This window comes from Lycium barbarum, chromosome 9, assembly GCF_019175385.1.
Source record: "Lycium barbarum isolate Lr01 chromosome 9, ASM1917538v2, whole genome shotgun sequence".
Taxonomy (NCBI): Eukaryota; Viridiplantae; Streptophyta; class Magnoliopsida; order Solanales; family Solanaceae; genus Lycium; species Lycium barbarum.
Window position 1 is genome coordinate 17,573,465 of NC_083345.1, and position 21,787 is coordinate 17,595,251.

Consider the following 21,787-nt stretch of genomic DNA (forward strand, 5'->3'; position numbering starts at 1 on the left):
ATAGAGTTGTGAGTAGTCATATGCATAAAATCATTATCATACATTCAAACATAAGTAAAATGATCATATTTGGAAATCGAAATAATAGTCTTAACAAATTCTTTCAAAAGTTTCCGAATTTCATAAAGGAAAGTCGCGGGCCCACGGATGGCCATTTACCCGAGTCGGGCCCGCCTATAGAAAACATACATATCATATGCCATATAGGCTCCTACAAAAGTATTGAGGTAATCCGAGCATTTATGTGCAAGAAATGGCATTCAAGAATTACGAAAAATCCTTAAAGTGAAACCTTTTTGCGCAAAGTTCGAAAAGCGATTTTTCAAATACATAAAGGTTCATATTTCATCAGATCATACATAAGAGTGCCAAAGAACGTACACGGATCATAACATGCTCGGATTTCGGATTTGGAAGTTTCCTTAAGGCTCTAATTTAGCCTATAAAAACTAAGACATGCCAAAAAGAAAGGAAGGTGCCTTACATACCTCGAGCGCACTCAAGATAGCCAATCTTAAGTAAATATCCAATCTACGCCTCGGGCTCCCCAAGGTCTACAAATACGCCAACGAATACCAACATTAGATAAGGGCATTTAGCCATTCATTCCAGCTAATTATTAAATTCTACAGAAAATTCGGCAGCACTTCCCCTGCAATTAGGACATCCCGAGAATTAATCTCGCTCAAAATCAACAACAACAACCACAATAACCATCCTAGTAACATCGATAACCAATTCGAAAGGCAAAACAACATTTATAGCTTTCTTTTACATCTTCCCACAACTTTCCAATTATTTGTTTCGACGGCTTATATTCAAGCCACACTATCGCTCATACATTCGATTATTAACCCGAACCCATACTAACAACCTTCAAGAGCATCCTAAACAACCCACATAATATTTCCAACGACCCGAACATTTTTTTTCCACTGTTTGGCCGAAACAGTCCCCTTTTTTTTATTTCTCATTTTTCAAGTCATATTTCGTCTCAACAATCCACAATATCACGTTCTTATTCTCATATAATATACCAATTACATTAACGCACGATAGCCTCAAAACAGCCCGCGAAATCTCCCATCACTCATAAGTCATTAAATGTTCATTTCAAGACTAGAATTCATGACGACGACAACCAACCTACTAAGCGGTAGTAATGCGGTCTTCGACACCATTATAAAACTCACATTCGTCCACAACACACATATATACATATGTTAAGGATTCCTATATATACGAATTTCGTCCAATGCACAAAGTTCTCCATTCTACAACAATTTAACATGATACAAGAATAAATTTATCAATCCAATACCACACAACACACCCCCACTTACACGGCCAACATGCCAAACACACAACCCAACTTCAACATTCTATATTTCATGATTTGTATCCATTTTAGCATACTACTATAGACATACAAGATTCACAGTACATAAACAAGATGAAATCTTACCTTTGTTATTCACTTCCTTCAATAGTTAGGGTTTGAAATTGGGCACAACTAGTGGTTGGATGACTCAAACAACTCTTCCACGCTACTTAGGGACTTCAATATAGTTGATCTACACCAAGGAATCAATTTTAGAGGAGCTAAAAATGGGGGTTGATTTGCTCTTGCCTTGGCCGAAAACAGTGGGGGGGAGGTGGAGCTCTCAATGTTTGATATTTTGTAAGTGTTGAAAAATGAGAGAAGATGACTACTTAGTCATCTATTTAGTCCCACAAAATGTCTATATTAACTTTGGCCCACTTAATGTGTTGGACCAATTAAATTTGGCCACACAATGTGTGGGTCCAATCCCATTTACATGGCCACAATGGCATTCTTGTACAACATTTTAAATTCCAATATTATAGATTTTGGTCCCAAATTTTCCTAAGTGTTCAATGCCATCAATTTCATATATAACTTATATCTCAAAATAAAATCAAATGATCAAAAGTCCCGACTTCAAATCCCGGAATAATCTTGGCCTTAAATTATCATAGTTCATCCGGGTTGTTCCAATGTATAAAAATACGGGACGTAACACAGCACTTCTATCCAAATATGTAATTGTTGATTGTTTGTGCTTATTTATAAAAATTTGTTTTACCACTTGACACTTATCATTTACTTTTAATCAGATAAACCAAACGGTTCTTTGTTGGTCTATTTAAAAGGAAAGGGAAAGGAGATGAAGTTGTCTAGAAATGATGATTACGGGATTTAAGTAATATACACTCACAATGTAAATAATGTCTATCACAGAAATATAGCGTGTAATTTTTTTTATAAATGACTTGAACGTACCATATATATCAGTACACATAGTAAAGCACATAGATATTGATGACTGTTTATTTGTTCTACAGGACAACTACTTCTGACAGGAAACACAACATATTAAGACAAATGCTTCTGTGAATATATATGGTCATCCATTAGCTCATGATTTTTTTCATTTTTGCAGCTTCTCCAAGCCCTTCACCCAAGCTGGCCTAGCTAATATGTCAGCACACCATGCACTCACACGAGGGCGTGAATCAAACAGTGCCTTAACTTTTGTACCCATCAAGTAGTATATATTTGGTAAGTGGTGCAACTCAACAAGTGTAAAAGAGTCTCCACCTAAGTATTTTGACTCTGCCAATCGAGTTTCGTAGATGTCAAGAACCTTAGATAATTGCTCTTCGCTTTCCTTCACAGCAGCATCATCCGTGCTCATGCCAATTATTGGTTTTATGCATATCTCCCATGTTAGCTTTGAAGCAGGTGTTTCAAATTTTTGGCTTTCTACTTCCATCCACACTGACATGATGGCCATCTTCTTTGGATCTTGGAGTATTAATTGGTTGCCATTGCTATCATAAACATGAGCTATATACTGGGTCATTGCCCTTGATTCTGCATTACAAGTTCCAAATTTATCATATCAAATTGATAGTGTAAAAAAAAAAGGTCACTTATCAGCCGTGGCACAATTAGGAATTTATATAAGGGATCTTTATAGAAATAGCCGGTTGGATTCACTATTTACTATTTCTAGCTAATATACATAAATTATATACTGATTATACACAGTTATACATATATTATATATCTCCCGGCTATCAGTTTAAACGGTTGGTTGAACATTAGTTAATTCTTGGGATTCAAAATCTATTAGGATGTCAAAGTTAAGATTGAACTTGTGAACCCCCTTACCACCGCTAAAATTTTACCACCACTAAGATTTTCCTTTATGTCAAGGGAACAAGACATAACAAAAAAATTCTTTTCACCCTATTTGCATAAGATAATTATTGGACGGAGAGGATTCAATTGGACCCCATTGCCTCTTACTAGCTCTGCCCCTGATTATAAGGATATTATGGATAAAAATATCTATAATAAGCAGTAAATTGTAAACTGGAAAGTATATAATGACTAACCTGCTTTTAACATGATAGATTACATTGCTAGTATAATTCTTTTTCGGTAAAAGTGCAAATATACCCCTCAACTTTGTAATTTAGAGAAGATATACCCCTTGTTATAAAAGTGGTGTATATATACCCTTTTCATTACAAAATGGTGCAAATATACCCCTGCCGTTACACAAATATTATAAATATAGCCTTTTCACTAACGAAATTTTTTTTCTAAATCATTTAGATTATTTTTCAATTAAAAAAATGTCATGTGGCTTTAAAAAAATGTCTACTCATTTTTTTTAGTAGAAATTTTTCTAGCGCACATAGTAAAAAAATTTCAAGTGGGTCGAGTCTGGTTCGTTTAAAAAATATCTCCGTGGCTTTTAAAAAAATAAGTCTACCCATTTTTTTTTAAACGAACCATATCCTACCCACCAGGAAAAAAATAATCGTGTGGCTTTAGAAAAATATCTCTACTTAAAAAAAATAGGTAGACTTTTTTATTAAGCCACGTGTTATATTTTTAATTAAAAAATAAACTAAATGATTTAAAAAAAAAAAATTGTCAGCAATAAAGGTATATTTGCACCATTTTATAACGGTAAACGTATACTTGCCCCTTTTCCCATTCCCTTTTACATTATTTGTGTATGTACATCGTAAATCCTTTCAAGTTAGTTTATCAGCTTGGTGCTGATATATACAAATTGTAAGAATAGAAAAAACACTTACCAAAGAGCTTCAAGTCCCCATCTTCAAATCCTGGTACTTGACCAAAAGGCTGCATCAGTTGAGAAAATGTCATTTTAAGAGAGGGCGTGAATCCATGATTTCAAAAGTTGAAATTTTAGGAAAAGGAAAAATGAGATTTAAAATTAAAGGTGTGGAAAAGGAAACAAATAAGACATCTTTATAAATGGTCAACTCAATATGCACAAAACTGGAATGATTATGCCTAGGTCAACTGATCTCTGTATTTTTTAGAGGTAACTTAAATATATGTATACGCAAAATTCACTAATAATAGATTTAATGAGATTAATTGTGCTTACATTGAGGGAAAGGAAATGGTGCTTCTTGTGTTCGCCAGTGGCCATATTAACAAAAACAAACTCAAAATCCAAATCCTTCTCTATGAGGCAAGCAACAACTCTCATGGTTGCAGTTGACACGGGGCTACCATGGACTTTGATCGCCATTATTTCTGGATATATTAGCTAGAGATCAAGAATAATAAATTAGGATTATGATAGATTGCTCCAAGTTGATGAAATGAAGTTATATGGAGGTGTATATATAGGGTAAGAGGTTTCTTGATGTCATTCTTAATTGTTTTTTTTTTATTATAGTATATCCCAAAAGTCAGGGCTTGGTTTGGGTTAGAGGAGATTTAATCTCCACATCGAATTCAATATTAATTTGTACCGTACTTGGTTGGGTTTATTAAAACTTAATCCCACGTAAAAATCACCATTAAGTTATATAATATTTGGTTGTTATTTTTCGTTTTCCTCGTTTATAGTACCTGTATAAGTTATACGAGAATCTATGTGTTGCTTTTTTATATCCATGATAATTAGAAAAATGAATGAGAAAAAAAAAAAAAAGGGTGTTGGAAAGAAACACGAGTGGAGAAAATGGAAGAACGAATAAAGCTTACACTGGTGTAGCCAATCGTAGGCCTACTATAACTAATGATTCACCACTTTTTCTCATTAACCCACTCTATCTGAAATTTTGTCACCTACAAATATTAATTTTAATTATATATTTTCTTACCTTTTTTCTGGTACAAATATATTATCTTACTGAAAATATGTAAAAGTTCCCACTGTTTTTCTTGCCAAATTTCTAAATCTCATCTGAAATTGGTAGAAATTGGCACGCAACTACCGAACCTGGACTTTAGGTCGTTTGGTTAAAGGAATAAGTTATATACCACAATTGTGGTATTATTTTTATCTCACATTGAGGATGGGATAATAATTCTGTGATTACTAATTCACATATAAAGAACAAAATGACACATTTACCCTTCTCCAAAACTTTTCTCCCAAAATATTAAACAAAACAAGGTTAAACCTAGAAATAAAACTTTATAACAATTTATCTACTTTAAACCAAACACATGTTATATATTTTACCCCTTGTATCCCATTTTTAATCCAATGAATCAAACATCTACCAATAAAAGTATATCAACTAAATAACTATGTCGTTATTAATCCTAGTACTACAATCCCATCATTATTAATATCAAGATATTTGTTCCCAAACCAAATAACCCCTGATCAGAGGCCAATTAATACCATGATCATGAGATGGAGAAAGAACAATTAATTATCTGATTGGGTAGTTGATGACCTCACAACTCACAAGTCTCCTTATATTGTTGACCAAAATAAATATTTCTTATGGTTATGGTATTACCCCTTGACGTGCTTCATCTCCCTTCCAGGAAAGTACTTGGGTAAGTACATATCTGCTTCTGTCAGGATGCACATTCTCTTTGAATTATATACCGATCGTCTGAAATAGTCAATAACAGACGCCAAGATGTAAAAGCAAAATGGAAATGAAAAACTAGTTTATGTGACTCTTCGTATAATTAAAGGGGTGATAATCTCAACTATAAACAATAGACATTTTTTCTCTTTATCTTATGCAATGTTTATTCTACACTTGACATTTTCAATCCTCCATTCATGTAGTACCTATTTTATTCTATATAATTTTTTTAACCTAGGTATTTATAGATTTTTATTTAAATTCATATTATAATTTATAAATAGAATAATCCTTTTATGAATTTGTCACAAAATCTAATGTTACGTTTTATGATTTATATTTTAATATTACATGCATTAAGTGTGTGTATGTGTATCATATATATATATATATATATATATATATATATATATATATATATATATATGTTGTATGTATGTATATTTTTAAGTTTCACTTCTCCCTTATTTTTTATTGTCAATATATAAACGAGTTTTGGTTGTCATTAATGAAATATTTTAAATTATAATTAAAATTCACTTATAATACAAATAGATAATCATTTAGGAATTTGTTATAGAATACACCTCTATTTTTATACATTAATTGTATTACCCGCATTGAAATATATTTATAAAGTTATTATTATATGTTATTTTTACTTGTATAAATAGATATCAGAGTTTTGATTATTATTAATAAAAAAAGAATCTTATTCTTCTCATTTATTTCATTATAGAACGGCATTAAGTTATATACTCAACTATTATTTCTCACTTTTCTTTTTCCGTCTCGATAATAATATTTATTTTTTTATAGAAAATTTGTTACGTAGATTAAAGAGATTAAAAAATCATGATTTTAAAGAATTAAAAGAAAGAAAAAGACAAGTTGATAATGTAAGGGTAAAATATAAATTTTAAAAACTAATTAGGATAAAGGAGGGAGAATGACGGTTGTTTAAAGTTGAGGAGGAGTTTGATTTTTAAAATAATTATGGGTGATTTTTACCCATAACTAAAGTGTATTTGAGAGTTGAACAAACAAGTTGTATAGTACAGACTACTTCAAACTATAATACGTAGAAGTTTTATCGTATACAGAATAGAACAATGAAGGGAGGTGTAGAAACTTCAACATTTAATTTGCTAGAGGCTGTAATTCGACCCAGCCACTGTAATTTGCTAAAATTTTGTCTGAGACTGAGGTTAGGTAACAACTCCAACTGCAATAAGTATAGGAGGCGTGTAAACTTCAACACTTAAAGTTTTTTTTTAGGCCAAATGCATAAGCAACCTTTTAAATTTGTCTATATTTTTCATTTAGACACTTCAACTAAAAGTTGAATCAATTGAACACCTAAACTATATTTAAAAAGACAAAAGGGGACTGCTCAGATGGTAAGTGTCTTCACTTTTAACCTGAAGATTGCGAGTTCGAGTCACCAAGTTGGAAAAGGAGGAAGCTACTGGGGAAGGGATTAAAAAAAAAACTATACTTAAAATGTGTCAATTGAACACAATTGATGACATGGCAAGTTCCGTGTAAACTACGTGAGCTTGAGCGAGTGAACTTGATTTTAAAAAAAATCGTTGAAAATTTTCTAATTTTTCCTGAGAAATATATTTCCGGTCTTCTTCTTCAAACATCCAGCCTAAGATCAGACACGATTTACTGTAAGGGGGAGGACTGGTGAGAGGGTAAGAAATAACATGAATAATAGACTTACCCCAGCATGATTGGAATAACCATAATTTCCGATTGGTAGCTCGCTGGGTAAAGGGATTTTAAAAATTCAAAAGGTTTCATGGTCAAAAAGAATTGAGCTTTGTGGGTGGGTTATTAGATGGTGGAGCTTGAGTTATATGGTTCAGATTGTTATCAGAATGGAAAGGGAAAGGGAAAGGAGATGAAGCTGAGTCTAGAAATTATGATTACAGGATTTAAGTTATATGAACTGACAATGTAAAGAATATTTATCACAGAAATATAGCGTGTAATTTTTTTATAAATGACTTGAACGTACCATATATATTAGTACACATAGTAAAGCACATAGATATCGATGGCTGTTTATTTGTACTACAAGACAACTACTTCTGACAGGAAACACAACATATTAAGACATAAATGCTCTGTGAATATATATGGTCATCCATTAGCTCATGATTTTTTTTCATTTTTGCAGCTTCTCCAAGCCCTTCACCCAGGCTGGCCTAGCTAATATGTCAGCACACCATGCACTCACACGAGGGCGTGAATCAAACAGTGCCTTAACTTTTGTACCCATCAAGTAGTATATATTTGGTAAGTGGTGCAACTCAACAAGTGTAAAAGAGTCTCCACCTAAGTATTTTGACTCTGCCAATCGAGTTTCGTAGATGTCAAGAACCTTAGATAATTGCTCTTCGCTTTCCTTCACAGCAGCATCATCCGTGCTCATGCCAATTATTGGTTTTATGCATATCTCCCATGTTAGCTTTGAAGCAGGTGTTTCAAATTTTTGGCTTTCTACTTCCATCCACACTGACATGATGGCCATCCTCTTTGGATCTTGGAGTATTAATTGGTTGCCATTGCTATCATAAACATGAGCTATATACTGGGTCATTGCCCTTGATTCTGCATTACAAGTTCCAAAGGAAATAATATCAAATTGATAAGCGTAAAAAAACAGGTCACTTATCAGCCGTGACGGAATTAGGAATTTATATAAGGGATCTTTATAGAATAGCCGGTTGGATTAACTGTTTACTTTTCCTAGCTGGTATACATAGATTATATACTGATTATACATAGTTGTACATATAATATATATCTGCCGGCTATTAATTTAAACTGTTGGGTGAACAGCTATTTAAGTTAATTCTTGGGATTCAAAATCTATTAGGATGTCGAAGTTAAGATTGAACTTATGAACCCCTTTACTACCGCTAAAATTTTCCTTTATGTCAAAGGAACAAGGTTGGATATAACAAATATATTGTTTTTACCCTATCTGCATAATATAAATATTCGACGAAGAGGATTTAATTGGACCCCATTCCCTCTTACTAGCTCTGCCCCTGATTATAAGGTTATTACGGATAAAAATATCTATAATAAGAATTAAATTGAAAACTGGTAAGTAATATAATGACTAACCTATTATAACATGATAGATTACATTGCTAGTATAATTCTTTTTTACATTATTTGTGAATATACATCTTAAATTCTTTCAAGTTAGTTTATCAGCTTGGTGCTGATACATATAAATTGTAAGAATAGAAAAAACACTTACCAAAGAGCTTCAAGTCCCCATCTTCAAATCCTGGTACTTGACCAAAAGGCTGCACCGATTGACAAAATGTCATTTTAAGAGAGGGCATGAATGCAAGATTTCAAAGTTAAAGTTGGGGGAAACGAAAAATAGGATTTCTAAGTTAACAGAAATATATATGCAAATATCACTAATAATAGACTTAATGAGATTAATTATGCTTACATTAATGGAAAGGAAAGGCTGCTTCTTGTGTTCGCCCTTGGCCATATCAACAAAGACTAACTCAAAATTCAAATCTTTCTCTATAAGGCAAGCAACAACTCTCATGGTTGCAGTTGAACTGGGGCTACCATGGACTTTGATCGCCATTATTTCTGGATATATTAGCTAAAGATCAAAAATAATAAATTAGGATTATGATAGATTGCTCCAAGTTGATGAAATGAAGTTATATGGAGGTGTATATATAGGGTACGAGGTTAAATTTTCTTGATGTCATTATTAAATTATTATTTTAATATATTATATCTCAAAAGTCATGGCTGCTAATTTATTTATTTTTTTGTAATCATGGCTGCTAATTAAACATCCGTTTCGTTTGGGTTAGAGAAGATTTAATGTCCACATAGAATTCAGTATTAAATTGTACCGTATTTAGTTGGGTTTATTAAAATTTAATCCGACATAAAAATCACTATTAAGTTATATAATATTTGGTTGTTATTTTTCGTTTTCCTTGATAACATTACCTGCATAAGTTATACGAGAATCTATGTATTAACCTTTTTATATCCATGATAATTAGAAAAATGAATGAGAAAAAAAAAAAAAAAAAAAAAAAAAAAAACGGTATTGGAAAAAAACACTAGTGGAGAAAATGGAAGAACCAATAAGCTTACACTGGTGTAGCCAATCGTAGGCCTACTATAACTAATGATTCACCACTTTTCTCATTAACCCACTCTATCTGAAATTTTGTCAAGATGATGGGTTGCTTAATCCACCAAAATTTTTATGAGTTAGGCTCAAATAATTTTATATTGAATTGATTTTAGTCCAACCCAATATAGCTCACTTTAAAGTGATCTTCAACTTAGCTCAATACTAGTCCAATTTTAGCCCGTTTTTAAGATTTACTTAAATTTGAGTTTATTGCTTGAGTTTTTTTTTTTTAAAATGTATACACTTTTCTTGTATCTAGTATTTTATAAGTTTGTGGTGTGTTTAATATGAAGGAAAATATTTTCCATGAAAAATCCGCAAAAAAAAAATTCGCAAAAAATGTATTTCTAGAAAATATTTCCAACGAAAAATGTTTTCCTAAAAAATAGACCCTTCAAAAAAACTGGGTCAAGTTGGGCCGATCATGACCTAGCCCATTTCAGCCCAAATAACATTTGAGTCAATGTTAGCCCAACTCATTTATTACGTCAGCCCAACCCGCCCCTTCGTACCTACAAATATTATTTTAATTATATATTTGCTTACCTTTTTTCTGATACAAATATATTATCTTACTGAAGATATGTGAAAGTTCCCACTCTGTTTTTCTTGCCAAATTTTTAAATCTCAGATCTAAAATTAGCACGCAACTGCCGAACCTGGACTTTAGGTCGTTTGGTTAAAGGAATGAGTTATATACCACAATTGTGGTATTAATTTTATCTCACATTGAGGATGGAATAATAATCCCTTGATTACTAATTCAGGGATAAAAGAACAAAATGGCACATTTGCCCTTCCCCAAAGCTTTTCTCCCAACCAATGAACCAAACATCTATCAATAAAAATATATCCACTAAATAACTCTGTCATTATTAATCCTGATGCTACAATTCCATCATCATATATCAAGATGACTTGTTCCCAAACCAAGCAACCCCTAATAAGAGGCTAATTAATACCATGATCATGAGATGGAGAAAGAACAATTAATTATCTGATTAGGTAATTGATGAGCTCACAACTCACAAGTCTCCTTATATTGTTGACCAAATCAATTTTTCTTATGGTTAAGGTTTTACCCCTTTACCTGCTGCACCTTCCTTGCAGAAAGTACTCGGGTAATTACGTATCTGCTTCTGTCAGGATGCACATTCTCTTTGAATTATATACCGATCATCTGAAATAGTCAATCACAGCCCCCAAGATGTAAAAGTAAAAGCAAAATATAAATGAAAAACTAGTTTATGGGAGAAACTTAGTATAATTAATTTTCATCCCTTCAACTTTACTTTTAAAAATCAAACTTTCCCCCTTAACTATGAACAATAGATATTCTCCCCCCTTTATTCTATATAATATCTATTTTAACCTTGACATTTCCAATCCTCCATCCATGTAATACCTTTTTTATATTATATAAAAAAAATTAACCTAGGTATTTATAGATTTTTATTTAAATTCATATTATAATTTATAAGTAGAATAATCCTTATATTAATTTGTCACAAAATATAATGTTACTTTTTATGATTGATATTTTAAGTATGTATGTATGTATGCATGTATGTATGTGCGTGGGCGCGCATTTGTATAAGTTTCACTTCTCTCTTGGTCTCTATTGCCAACATATAAACGAGTGTTAGTTGTCATTAATGGAATATTTTAAATTATAATTTAAAATTCATTTGTAATACGAATAGATAATCATTTAGGAATTTGTTATAAAATACACCTCGATTTTTATAAATTAATTGTATTATCAGCATTAAAATAGATTTATAAAGTTATTATTACCTGTTATGTTTACTTGTATAAATAGATATTAGAGTTTTGATTAATATTAATAAAAAAAAATCTTATTCTTCTTGTTTATTTCATTATAGAACGGCATTAAGTTATATACTCAACTAGTATTTCTCACTTTTCTTTTTCCGTCTCGAAAATAATATTTATTTTTTAAAAAAAATGTTACATAGATTAAAGAGATTAAAAAATCATGATTTTAAAGAAGTAAAAGAAAAAAAAGACAAGTTGATAATGCAAGGGTAAAGTAGGAATTTAAAAAAGCAAATTAGGATAAAGGGGGGAGAATGACTATTGTTCAAAGTTGAGGGAGGAGTTTGATTTTTAAAACAAAGTTGGGGGTGAAAATATAAAATGATTTTCACCCATAATTAAAGTGTATTTGAAAGTTGAACAATCAAGTTGTATAGTACTTCAAACTATAATACGTAGAAGTTTTATAGTATACAGAATAGAACAATGAAGGGAGGTGTAGAAACCTCAAACATTTAATTTGCTAGAGGCTGTAATTCGACCCAGCCACTGTAATTTGCTAAAAAAAATTGTCTGAGACTGAGGTTAGGTAACAACTCCAACTGCAATAAGTATAGGAGGTGTGTAAACTTCAACACTTAAATTTTTTTTTTTTAATCAAAAAGTATAGTAGTCAATTCTATGGTGAATAAACTGCAGTATTGTTCAAACCAAAAACATCCGAGCAGGACCAGGCAGAGTACTCTACTTGAAATAAGCTAAAAACTGAATACAAGATGGCTTGACGCGCAGAAATATATAATTTGAAATTCATTGAATTCAGATCATAAAACAATGTCTTTTTCTTCCCACTTGAATAGAATAATGAAGGAAGTTAATTGCCCCTAATCCGGCTCATAAATTTCCATCTTTTGGGAAGTATCATTTCCAGATTCCTGGTTTTTTACCGGCATTTGAAGTCCACAACAAAGCACTGAAGCCAACAGAATAAAACAATGAACAAATTAAGCCAGAATGCCCTCCAAATGCCGAGAGGCATGTTGACCTGCTGCTTGCGTATTTCTCCCTTTTAGAAATTAGATAGTAGAATGCCTTGGTGGTAATCACATGCCAAATTTACTTGATTTTACTTTTTAGTCAACTCAAGGCCCTTAGACCAAGCTGGTCTCGCCCAGATATCTGCACACCGAGCACTTAAATGAGGATGAGAATTAAAGACATCCTTGGATTTAGTTCCCATCAAGCAGTGTATAACTTGGACATGGTGCAACTTTGCCAGGGTGAAGCTGTCTCCTCCCAAGTATTTTCGTTCCCCAAGTCTCACCTATTATACATCAAGAATCCTTCCAAGTTTGTCTTCATACTCTGCTCGAGCTGCATTGTCTGTCGCCATTTGGAAGCAAAAGGGTCAACTTCTGGGACTCAAACTCCATCCACACAGACATGATGTCCATTTTATTTCTCTTTCTACGTACATGTGGGCAATTTATCGGGTAAGATACGTCATGAGCCTACATTTTGAAATTGGTAAAGTGACCTGATTACAGTCATACATTTAGCAGTAGTTTTGGGTGAAATTCGTGGTGAAAAAGGCTAAAATAAACGTCTATATTATACTCTATTTGGAAAATATAGGCAAGGGCAAAGTACAACAATAAAGTTATCTCTAGAAACCTTGCCATTACCTTGGTATAAAATGTGATCCAAAGACTAAATCTGAGAGAAATATGCACATAAAATGATGGCCTCATCTTTCTCATTCACATGTACCTCCTTCCTGCACCAGAAAAAGTCACCCCGGGAAAAAACCACTTAGCATCCATTAAGCAATACAAGAAAGTGTAGTAAAAGGTACAGCTTTTACCACTGAAGACATTGGCATATGCACATCCACAATGGTTTAAGGAATAATTTACAAGGACAGAGCCGGAACTTTCCTCCGAACTAGGAGGGGCTAAATCAATCTAGTTTGTCTGCTTGTTTGTTTTGGTTGAAGTAGAGTTATTTTGCTACTACCAAAAAGGAGTTATAGGCATTTCAACCATAATAGTTTAGGTTGGGTGGCCAAAGGCCATCTTACTTAAACCGGTACCAAAAAACTGAATTATTCCAACCAAACAAAAATAGTACTCCAGTAACAAATATCAGTGACAAAAAATATCTAAGCTGCTCCTACCAAGGCTGATGTATGCGAATAACATTGCCTATTTCAAGCTCGACATCTTTACAGACTCTTGAGCTAAAAATGACAGTTAACTTCCTTCCACCAGCATCCTTTCTTTTCTGAGGATTGCTCAGGCACTCAGAACCCTGCAAAGAAACATAAAATTGTAGATAGCATTCACCCAACACCACAAATCTATTCTATTTAACCAATGAAACCTTCAAACCAGCCAGTCTAGGAATAAACAGTTAATAAAATATTTGAACACACTTTTTATTCTTAAAAATTCCCATACAAAGAAATCACTAACCAGATGGTATGAACTTCTTTCTTTCCCTTCTAGACCCTACGCGCTCAGGGTACTGATTAGTGCTTGTTGAGTTCACTTTTTTCCTTTCTTCTAATGTATTTAAACACAAAAGTAAACCTATATATTTCAATTTATTCAATCTCGTGTAGATATTCCTCCACTACAAACTATGTCCATGGATTGTGAGCGACCAGTGAATGCTAAATCCATGGTTAGACATTTGGACCATGGGCATGTTCTGACCCTAAATTTGCGAGCTTCTTTGTGAACTTAAATTTTTAAGTGTCAAAATATCAATGATCTAAATATATACTCCCTCATCCCAAAAGGATTTTTACCTCTTCTTATTGGACTTCATATATATATATATATATTTCCCAAAATGAAATTTTGAATAGACAGACCTTCAAAAGTTGGAAGGAGCATTGCATCCTCAATAAAGTAGACGTAGTCATATTCTTAACCTCTGTCTAGCATACATACAATAATTAGTTCAAGTACCTCTTCATCTCCATGTAAAGCACAAAAACAAACAGTCAGCTTGGCCTCCAAAGAACTTGACAAAATTCTCATATCAATGAAGCTTTCTGCACCTGAAATAACAGCAGAGGAGAGGGTCAGGTACAAGCAAGAGGACAGAAGATACAGAGTTTGGACTTTTACCAGTTGAAGCATCATGAGTTTGTAACTTCTCCAAAAAATATGTATCTCTGTCTTTTTCACATTGCATCACGTGCTGCAACCTTCCAGATAACCTGCATGACTTGCCAATATGAGAAAAGATGAAATTTGAAGAATATTTTTCTGTTTCTTCTATTCCTAGAAAACGTGCAGAATATGCTCATAGCTGACACATTCTAGTTCCATAACTAACCCGAATTGCTTAGGCCTTGCAACAGATAGCCTCTCATTCATAGGTACAGCTCCTAATGCTAGATGAAATTGGTCAGCCATGGACCTCTGAGGTATAGCATACTTCAGAATCTGGGGAATTTTCTGAAGCAAAAACAAAGGCATTGAGAACACTACCTATGGCAACTGATCGCTTTGATAAAACAGTAAAAGATTAACTACATATTACATCATCATCACTAGATGGGCCACTATGTAGTGCATCAGGTTGATCACCGTCGATCATGTTTCTGTCACCGAGAAGTGATAAGTTGCTCTTCCGTAACCGTGATCCTTGTTTTCTTGTTTGCAGCTGCTGGATAAAGAATGATTCTTACATTCAAAGCATAACTGAAATCATACAAATGGTAATACAGAAGTGCTACTAAGATCTTTAAGAAAAGAGATCTGGAGAACAAGAAAGCAAACCATTTTAGAATTGCCTCGTGGTAGGGAACTTGTATGCTGAAAGTGATCCAGAAACTCAGCCATGGAATGCTCATTTGGATCAGGTACAACTGCTACTTCAGATGGCACCAAATTCTCCTCAAACTGTTGTATTTCATTTCCACCAAAATTCTCCAATAAGTCATCCAGTGACTCCATATTTTTTCTTTGCATGTCTAATTCTACGTTTAGGGGAAGAACAGATAAGGGAGTGCTGGTTTCACAACTTTCATGGACAACCAAAGCAAAATCTTTCTTCTGTGGCCGGGATTGGAACAAAAATTTGGGCTTAGCTTTGGCCCGGCTTCCTGCAGTTGATAGCAAAATCATTCAAAATTACAGCTTGAAAACTCAATCACAGATCTCAAATAAAGAAAACGCTCCATAAGAGATGTAAGATTTGAGAATTCAATATTGAGGCATCCATTTCTTTTCTATTTTACTTGGAGTCCACGAGCTCTTGTTCCTGAGAAGCACCACTATACACATGTTATGCTAGTTAGTGATAGCCTAGTCCGAGACAACTAAACCAACTACAATGAACGAGGCTTGATTAAGACCATTCATCTCATCAGTTGAGTTGACGGCCTCATCAGTATCAAGACAAAGGATGCAAAATAGGGGAATGAAGTCAACAGAAGTTCTAATACCTTTATATGATCTATTCAAATTTGATGAAGCACCGTACAACGATGAACACCCAGCTTCTTTATTCAAGAAAACTCCTGATTTGCGATCTGCACTTACTTTAGGCATTGTGCTTTTACCATCTCTTTTTAAATTTCCATCTGTAGAAGGCCACATCTGCTAGATAGTTTAACCTCCAAAGAGCACTTAGTTTTGTTGAGCACAACATTAATTATTCAAGTTTAGTGACATTGATTTTGTAGGCATAGAGTTCTGCAGTCATACCTCATCATCAGAGATAATTTCCTCTTCTGAATTACAAGTGGATGTCATTCTAGTAACGTGACAAAATTCATCATCTAAGGACAACGCCATCCAATGATCATTTTTGTTGATGAAGTCACCATTCTGACTCTTAAAAAAAGGAACTTCAACGTCATCATCTTTGCATAAGTCTGTTTGCCTCTGCTGACAAAAATGCAACCGGAACTGTAAGAGGAGTTTGTCATTTGTACCTTCTATTGTTTATTACTTTTGTGTATAGCTACTTAGTAATTCATTGCTTTTGCGGATGGGATAAACATTGCGACAGTGCATGCCTCCCCTCCGCTTACTAAGCTTTGTTCCTTAAACTGGAGATTTCCAGATAAACAGGAGGAGAAGCTTCTTCTTGAACTCCCCATCGAAAAGTCAATTTCCACATTGAATTCTTAACCACCATGACCCATTAAAGTCAACTAGGAACTCTTTGAGACATATTTAACCCAAAAAAAAGAGGACTAGAAAAGGACCAAAGGAACAACAGAAAGAAGAAATGAAGGGAGGTAGAGTGAGAAAAAAGGAGATTCATTCAAACCAATACCAGCTGATGAGAATTCATTTTGTCGGTTGCATGATGAAGTCTTTTGACATCTGCAGAAGATTAACATGGATAACTTCAAAATGTCCTTATCTTTTTCTCAAGTGGAGGAGTCGTCTGCCAGATAAAAGTTTCATTGAGATTACCTGTGAGCATTTCAAGCTGGGAAAGGACTCCTATACCTCCCTGACAAACAAGAAACAGCAGACTTCAAGTATTCATGAGCAAATTCATATGTACAAAATAAGGGGGCAAACCGCCAAATTGCCATAACTAGTAAATTTGTGCAGTAAACATGCCCGGAATTGTGAATAAACCCTAAACAGTTTATCTCACAACTACTATTTAATTGCTAGTTATCTAAGACCAAACATAAACCTTAACCCTCCGAGGCATTTTGAAATTTGTTTTTCACCGAATAGCGAGCAAGACAAACGTATCAAATCATTATAAAAGGAAGCAGCATATTAAAAATCAATCAGCCAACTAGATTAGTTGGGGTTAGCTATATGACTCCTCTATATCTGCTTTCTTTGGGCCCATTTTCACTCCAATTAGTAAGCAAATTGTCTTAAATTAAAGAAAGCGTACGGGTTCTATAGAACATTCTAGAAGAGCGTAGGGGTTCTATACAACATTCTAGAAGGCAGCTGGTGTTTTAACCCAAAAAATAAGAGAAATGTGAAGATGTAAGCAAGAAATTCATGAAGCATTACCTTGTTTCCCAAGGGTCCACTAAGACAATCGTCATTTGTCAGCCATTTGTCATCCATATCTTCCTCTTCTGATAATTTCAAAACAAGGCACAACATATTCAATTAGAACAGACAAACAAAACTAGGTTTACTATTGAGAAGATTTTCTTTCAAGGAGGAAAAGATACCGGAAAAACTCTGGTCAGAATCTTGATTTTCCTACATTATGATCGGGGCTAGTCAGTTTTAAATTGATGGAAGACATTGGAATCATTCAAAAATTGAGTTAATGGTCAAAAACACACCTGAACTACCACTTTTTCGCGAGTTTGACACCCAACTATCAGTTGTTCCCTTTTCCTACCTGAACTATCACCATTTACTCAACTAAGTGTGTTTTTTAATACATAGATGATGCTAGTTTAGGTAGGAAAAGGAACAATTGATAGTTGAGGTGTGAAACTCATGAAAAAAGTGATAGTTTAGGTTTGCTTTTGACTATTATCTCTCAAAAATAACCAAAAAATGGCACGAACAATTGCAGCTAACCTAAATTACAATAATCACGAGACAATCACCGATTTTGAGCTGAATAACGGAAATTGTACGGGGAAATTGAAGCAAAGGAATAAATTGAGGTTGGAAGAAATATGGAATACCTGAAGATAAACCCTAGTGGCAGCTGAGCCTTGCTCTTCCATAGCTGCTAACAGGCAAAGACGCAATTTTGCGGTGCTAATTGGGGCAGAGTAGCGGCAAGTTTAGACTGAGTAGAGCTGAACTTTATATACTACTGTGGTTCATTTTGTTAAAGCCAGCTGGCGAAGAAATTTTATTGAGAATTACCGAAAATGGCTAAAACTGCCCTCAAAATATTTGAAATAGATCACATACGCCCTCTGTTTGGCTTTGGTGCCAAACGAGCCCTTGCCTTCTAACAAAGGGACCACAATACCCTCGGTTTTGACTGACTGCCACGAAAGTTGACTAAGTAGTCCGATGTGTAACAAAAACTCATTAAGAGCCCGTTTGGCTTAGCTTATAAGTTACTGAAAATAGCTTATATCCATCTGACCCATCGTCTCATTTCACACTTTTACACTTCAAAAATTACGTGAATAGCGGCTTCAAAAGCTGGGTGCGATTGGGGTAGTGTTTCAAAGATTTTTGAAGTTTGGCTACTGAATTCTGTCTCTATTAGGTAAGCTCTTTCCTATTTTAGTATCTAAATTATTATTGTTTTGTTTTACTAGGGTTTTAAGTATTTTCGTATTTAGTAGAGTTGTGTAGTAAGGGTTTAGAATTTGTTACTCCCGTTAAATGTTTGGTTTAGGGACTGAAATTTTGTTTTGCTAGGGTTTTAAGTATTTTGGTATTTAGTTGAGTTGTGTAGTAAGGGTTTAGGGATTTTTATATTTCCGTTAAATGTTTGATTTAGTGATTGGTGTTTTATTTTTATTTGAGTTAAAATATTAGTGTGTGTTTGGGTCTGATTTGTGCACGGATGAGTTAGGTTTTTTTTATTTTTATTTTTTATATAATTTTGTAGACTTTGTCTAGTATTTGGGGGACCGATTATGTTGTTTTATGGCTTTTGTTGACATTTATTTTGATTGCGTGTGAATAATTTATGTAAGTGTTATCTTATTAATTTTTTCTTTTTTGCATGTGAATGTGTTTTGCATTATGTGAATATGAATGTGAGTGTTTTCAATCCCTATTTTTATTGTTTATTATTATCTTGACAGTTAAGAAGTCTCTTTCTCATATATTTTTTATGTTGTAAAGAACATGTGACCCCTTTATGTTTTTGCTTTCTTTTAGTACAGATTCTCTAAAGTGCTTATTTTATTAATGTGTGGCTCTCTATGCCTTTTTTTTGTCGGTTTTCAAGACAATTCAATATCAAAGATTTGTATGTTGACCTTTTGTTCCACCGAGGAGGTGAATGGATTAAGAAATCTCAACTAGTGTATGACAAAAAGTATATTTCTTTTTATGAGAGTCATTGATTCAGATCTCATAAACTTGATTGAGATAGGAGAGAAGTTTACAAAAAAATACAATTTGTATATGTCAATCAACTACTTGTGAAATGGTGGAAAACTTTACTTAGTGATGGTATCAGAGCAATGTTATAGACAAGCTTAAGATGAGTTTATTTCAGATGAAGTTAATTTAACAATAATGAAATTTTTTGTCTTGGAAATTTGTCTGAAGTGCTACTTCATATGAAAAGAAATTTTCAACATTTTTGTACTGTATTTTTCTTTATAGCAAAAACCTAATTTTAACCTTATTTTTAAACATGACAAACAACAATCTCTCTCTGAATGCCCGACAAATCTTCACTAGCAAAAATTATCAAATTTTGTTAGTGAAGATAAAATTTAATCTTGAAACCTATGATCTATAAAACCTTAGTTTTCTATTTAATTTCATTGATTTCTCAAATTTTAAGTTACTGGTAAAAAAAAATTATGACCGAAACTTTTGTTTACTGGCTAAAGTTGTCAAGAAACAATAAGCGATAAGTTTTTCATTCTTTTCTATTGTGAAACGTACAGATTATATTTCAAAAACTTGTTAAAAAATGAAAAAAGACATAACAATAATAATATGGACACAATACAAATAGTAGCCTCAGAAAAGGCTATTTGAGAAAATCAACCAAAATCAAGGGGTCCAGTACCCAAGTAACTTTTCTAGGACTATTTTTCAAATATTTAGCCGAAATTATGAAAAAATTAAAATTTAACCACCTTCAAATTAATTTCAGACACGCGAGTCTGAAGTTTCTAACTTCAAATCTCGTGTCCGAATTTGAACCTACTTCAAACACAAATGAAGTAATATGCTTTAAAACTCTCAAAGCTTCATTGGTGATCCTTAAAAATGTGAAAGAAGACAAAGTGGATCTTTTTGATCTAGTGTTCTTTTGACTAAATTGGTGATCGAGAATCATTTATGTTGGTGTGTGGAAGTTTTGTTTCAAATTTGCGGTCATTTGAAGTAGGTTATGGGGTGAGTACCTTTTTATATATCAAATTTGGAAATGAAGACTCAAAGAATAACTTGTTGAACAATACGATAAATCATGACTATCCGACGATGTTTGTGAACAATTAACAAGACATGTGGTATGCAGATAACACAGAGTCATTCCAGTACAAATTTTGTGAACAAAATTAACAAGCGCCGAGTTTGACCAATTCGGTAAGATTTCATAGTTAGTTTAACAACACATACTATAAATGGTTACATGTATGTTTTGACAATCCGGTATGATTTGAAAACAACTCAACACGTGTAAGTTCTGACAATCTATTAGGACCTCAAAGTCCTTCAACAACACACGTCGTAAGTAGTTACAAATAAGCCTTGAAGATCCAACAGGTTTTGTGAAGAATTGAACAACTCAATTTCCCCCCCCCCCCCCCCCCCAATCTAATAGAACTGCAAGGTAATTCAACGATGTTGTAATGACACAAATAAATCTTCGATCAGTTTTCAAAGTAAGGAACAAAATCTAAATGGCCTCTGAATAACGACGCACAACTAGCCTATTTAAAAATCATCCCATCACAAGCGGCTACCTTTTGCAATGGGTCATTTGCACAATTTCCCTTCAAAGGCACTGATCTTTAATTTTTGCCCCTCAAATTGGTGGTCTTTAATTTTTTTCCTTCCGTTAATAATCCCTTGGTTTCGGGTTTGAATCCCCGCTCAATCAAAATAATAAAAAAAAAATTGCAAGGTGAAGTTTGGATTCACAAGGCAGAATTTTGATAAGGCAAAAACTCTGCTTGAAAACTTTGCCTTCAGGCAATTTTTTTATTTTATTTACTAATTTGGAATTTTATAAAACTCTGTCTTAAGGCCTGACAAAAAT

General features: G+C 33.4%; 3 protein-coding genes across 8 annotated transcripts; all 3 read right to left on the reverse strand.

The window, feature by feature from the left end:
* Window positions 1-2,268: 2,268 nt before the first annotated feature.
* Window positions 2,269-4,709, reverse strand: LOC132610838 (glutathione S-transferase PARB). Its single transcript, XM_060325248.1, has 3 exons — window positions 4,461-4,709; window positions 4,141-4,189; window positions 2,269-2,899 (listed from the first exon to the last, which is right to left on the reverse strand). The coding sequence occupies exons 1-3, from the start codon at window positions 4,605-4,607 to the stop codon at window positions 2,454-2,456; spliced, it is 642 nt and encodes a 213-aa protein (XP_060181231.1). The 5' UTR covers window positions 4,608-4,709; the 3' UTR covers window positions 2,269-2,453.
* A 3,181-nt stretch (window positions 4,710-7,890) lies between these two features.
* Window positions 7,891-9,605, reverse strand: LOC132610001 (glutathione S-transferase APIC). Its single transcript, XM_060324237.1, has 3 exons — window positions 9,404-9,605; window positions 9,200-9,248; window positions 7,891-8,538 (listed from the first exon to the last, which is right to left on the reverse strand). Exons 1-3 carry the CDS (start codon window positions 9,548-9,550, stop codon window positions 8,093-8,095), a joined length of 642 nt encoding a protein of 213 aa, XP_060180220.1. The 5' UTR covers window positions 9,551-9,605; the 3' UTR covers window positions 7,891-8,092.
* Window positions 9,606-12,683: 3,078 nt separating this feature from the next.
* Window positions 12,684-18,700, reverse strand: LOC132609021 (uncharacterized). 6 transcript variants are annotated; one of them, XM_060322855.1, is made up of 15 exons: window positions 18,555-18,700; window positions 18,084-18,114; window positions 17,917-17,984; window positions 17,347-17,386; window positions 17,204-17,253; window positions 16,627-16,806; window positions 16,365-16,521; window positions 15,697-16,022; window positions 15,458-15,583; window positions 15,251-15,372; window positions 15,040-15,131; window positions 14,878-14,969; window positions 14,079-14,212; window positions 13,588-13,679; window positions 12,684-13,413 (listed from the first exon to the last, which is right to left on the reverse strand). In XM_060322855.1, exons 1-14 carry the CDS (start codon window positions 18,594-18,596, stop codon window positions 13,613-13,615), a joined length of 1,527 nt encoding a protein of 508 aa, XP_060178838.1. In that variant the 5' UTR covers window positions 18,597-18,700; the 3' UTR covers window positions 12,684-13,413; window positions 13,588-13,612. The 6 variants fall into 6 exon arrangements, with proteins under 6 accessions (XP_060178838.1, XP_060178835.1, XP_060178832.1 ...); XM_060322852.1 differs by having other exon boundaries at window positions 12,684-13,285; window positions 16,627-16,809; XM_060322849.1 differs by having other exon boundaries at window positions 16,627-16,809.
* Between the last annotated feature and the right edge of the window lie 3,087 nt (window positions 18,701-21,787).

Coding starts and splice junctions, on each gene's coding strand:
- LOC132610001 (XM_060324237.1), bottom strand. CDS start 9,550: ATGGCGATCAAAGTCCATGGTAGCCCCAGTTCAACTGCAACCATGAGA. Junction 9,249..9,403: donor AGCCTTTCCTTTCCATTAAT/GTAAGCATAATT, acceptor CAATCGGTGCAG/CCTTTTGGTCAAGTACCAGG. Junction 8,539..9,199: donor TGGGGACTTGAAGCTCTTTG/GTAAGTGTTTTT, acceptor CTTGTAATGCAG/AATCAAGGGCAATGACCCAG.
- LOC132609021 (XM_060322852.1), bottom strand. CDS start 18,596: ATGGAAGAGCAAGGCTCAGCTGCCACTAGGGTTTATCTTCAG. Junction 15,132..15,250: donor GCAAGGCCTAAGCAATTCGG/GTTAGTTATGGA, acceptor CAAGTCATGCAG/GTTATCTGGAAGGTTGCAGC. Junction 14,970..15,039: donor AACTCATGATGCTTCAACTG/GTAAAAGTCCAA, acceptor CTGTTATTTCAG/GTGCAGAAAGCTTCATTGAT.
- LOC132610838 (XM_060325248.1), bottom strand. CDS start 4,607: ATGGCGATCAAAGTCCATGGTAGCCCCGTGTCAACTGCAACCATGAGA. Junction 4,190..4,460: donor ACCATTTCCTTTCCCTCAAT/GTAAGCACAATT, acceptor CAACTGATGCAG/CCTTTTGGTCAAGTACCAGG. Junction 2,900..4,140: donor TGGGGACTTGAAGCTCTTTG/GTAAGTGTTTTT, acceptor CTTGTAATGCAG/AATCAAGGGCAATGACCCAG.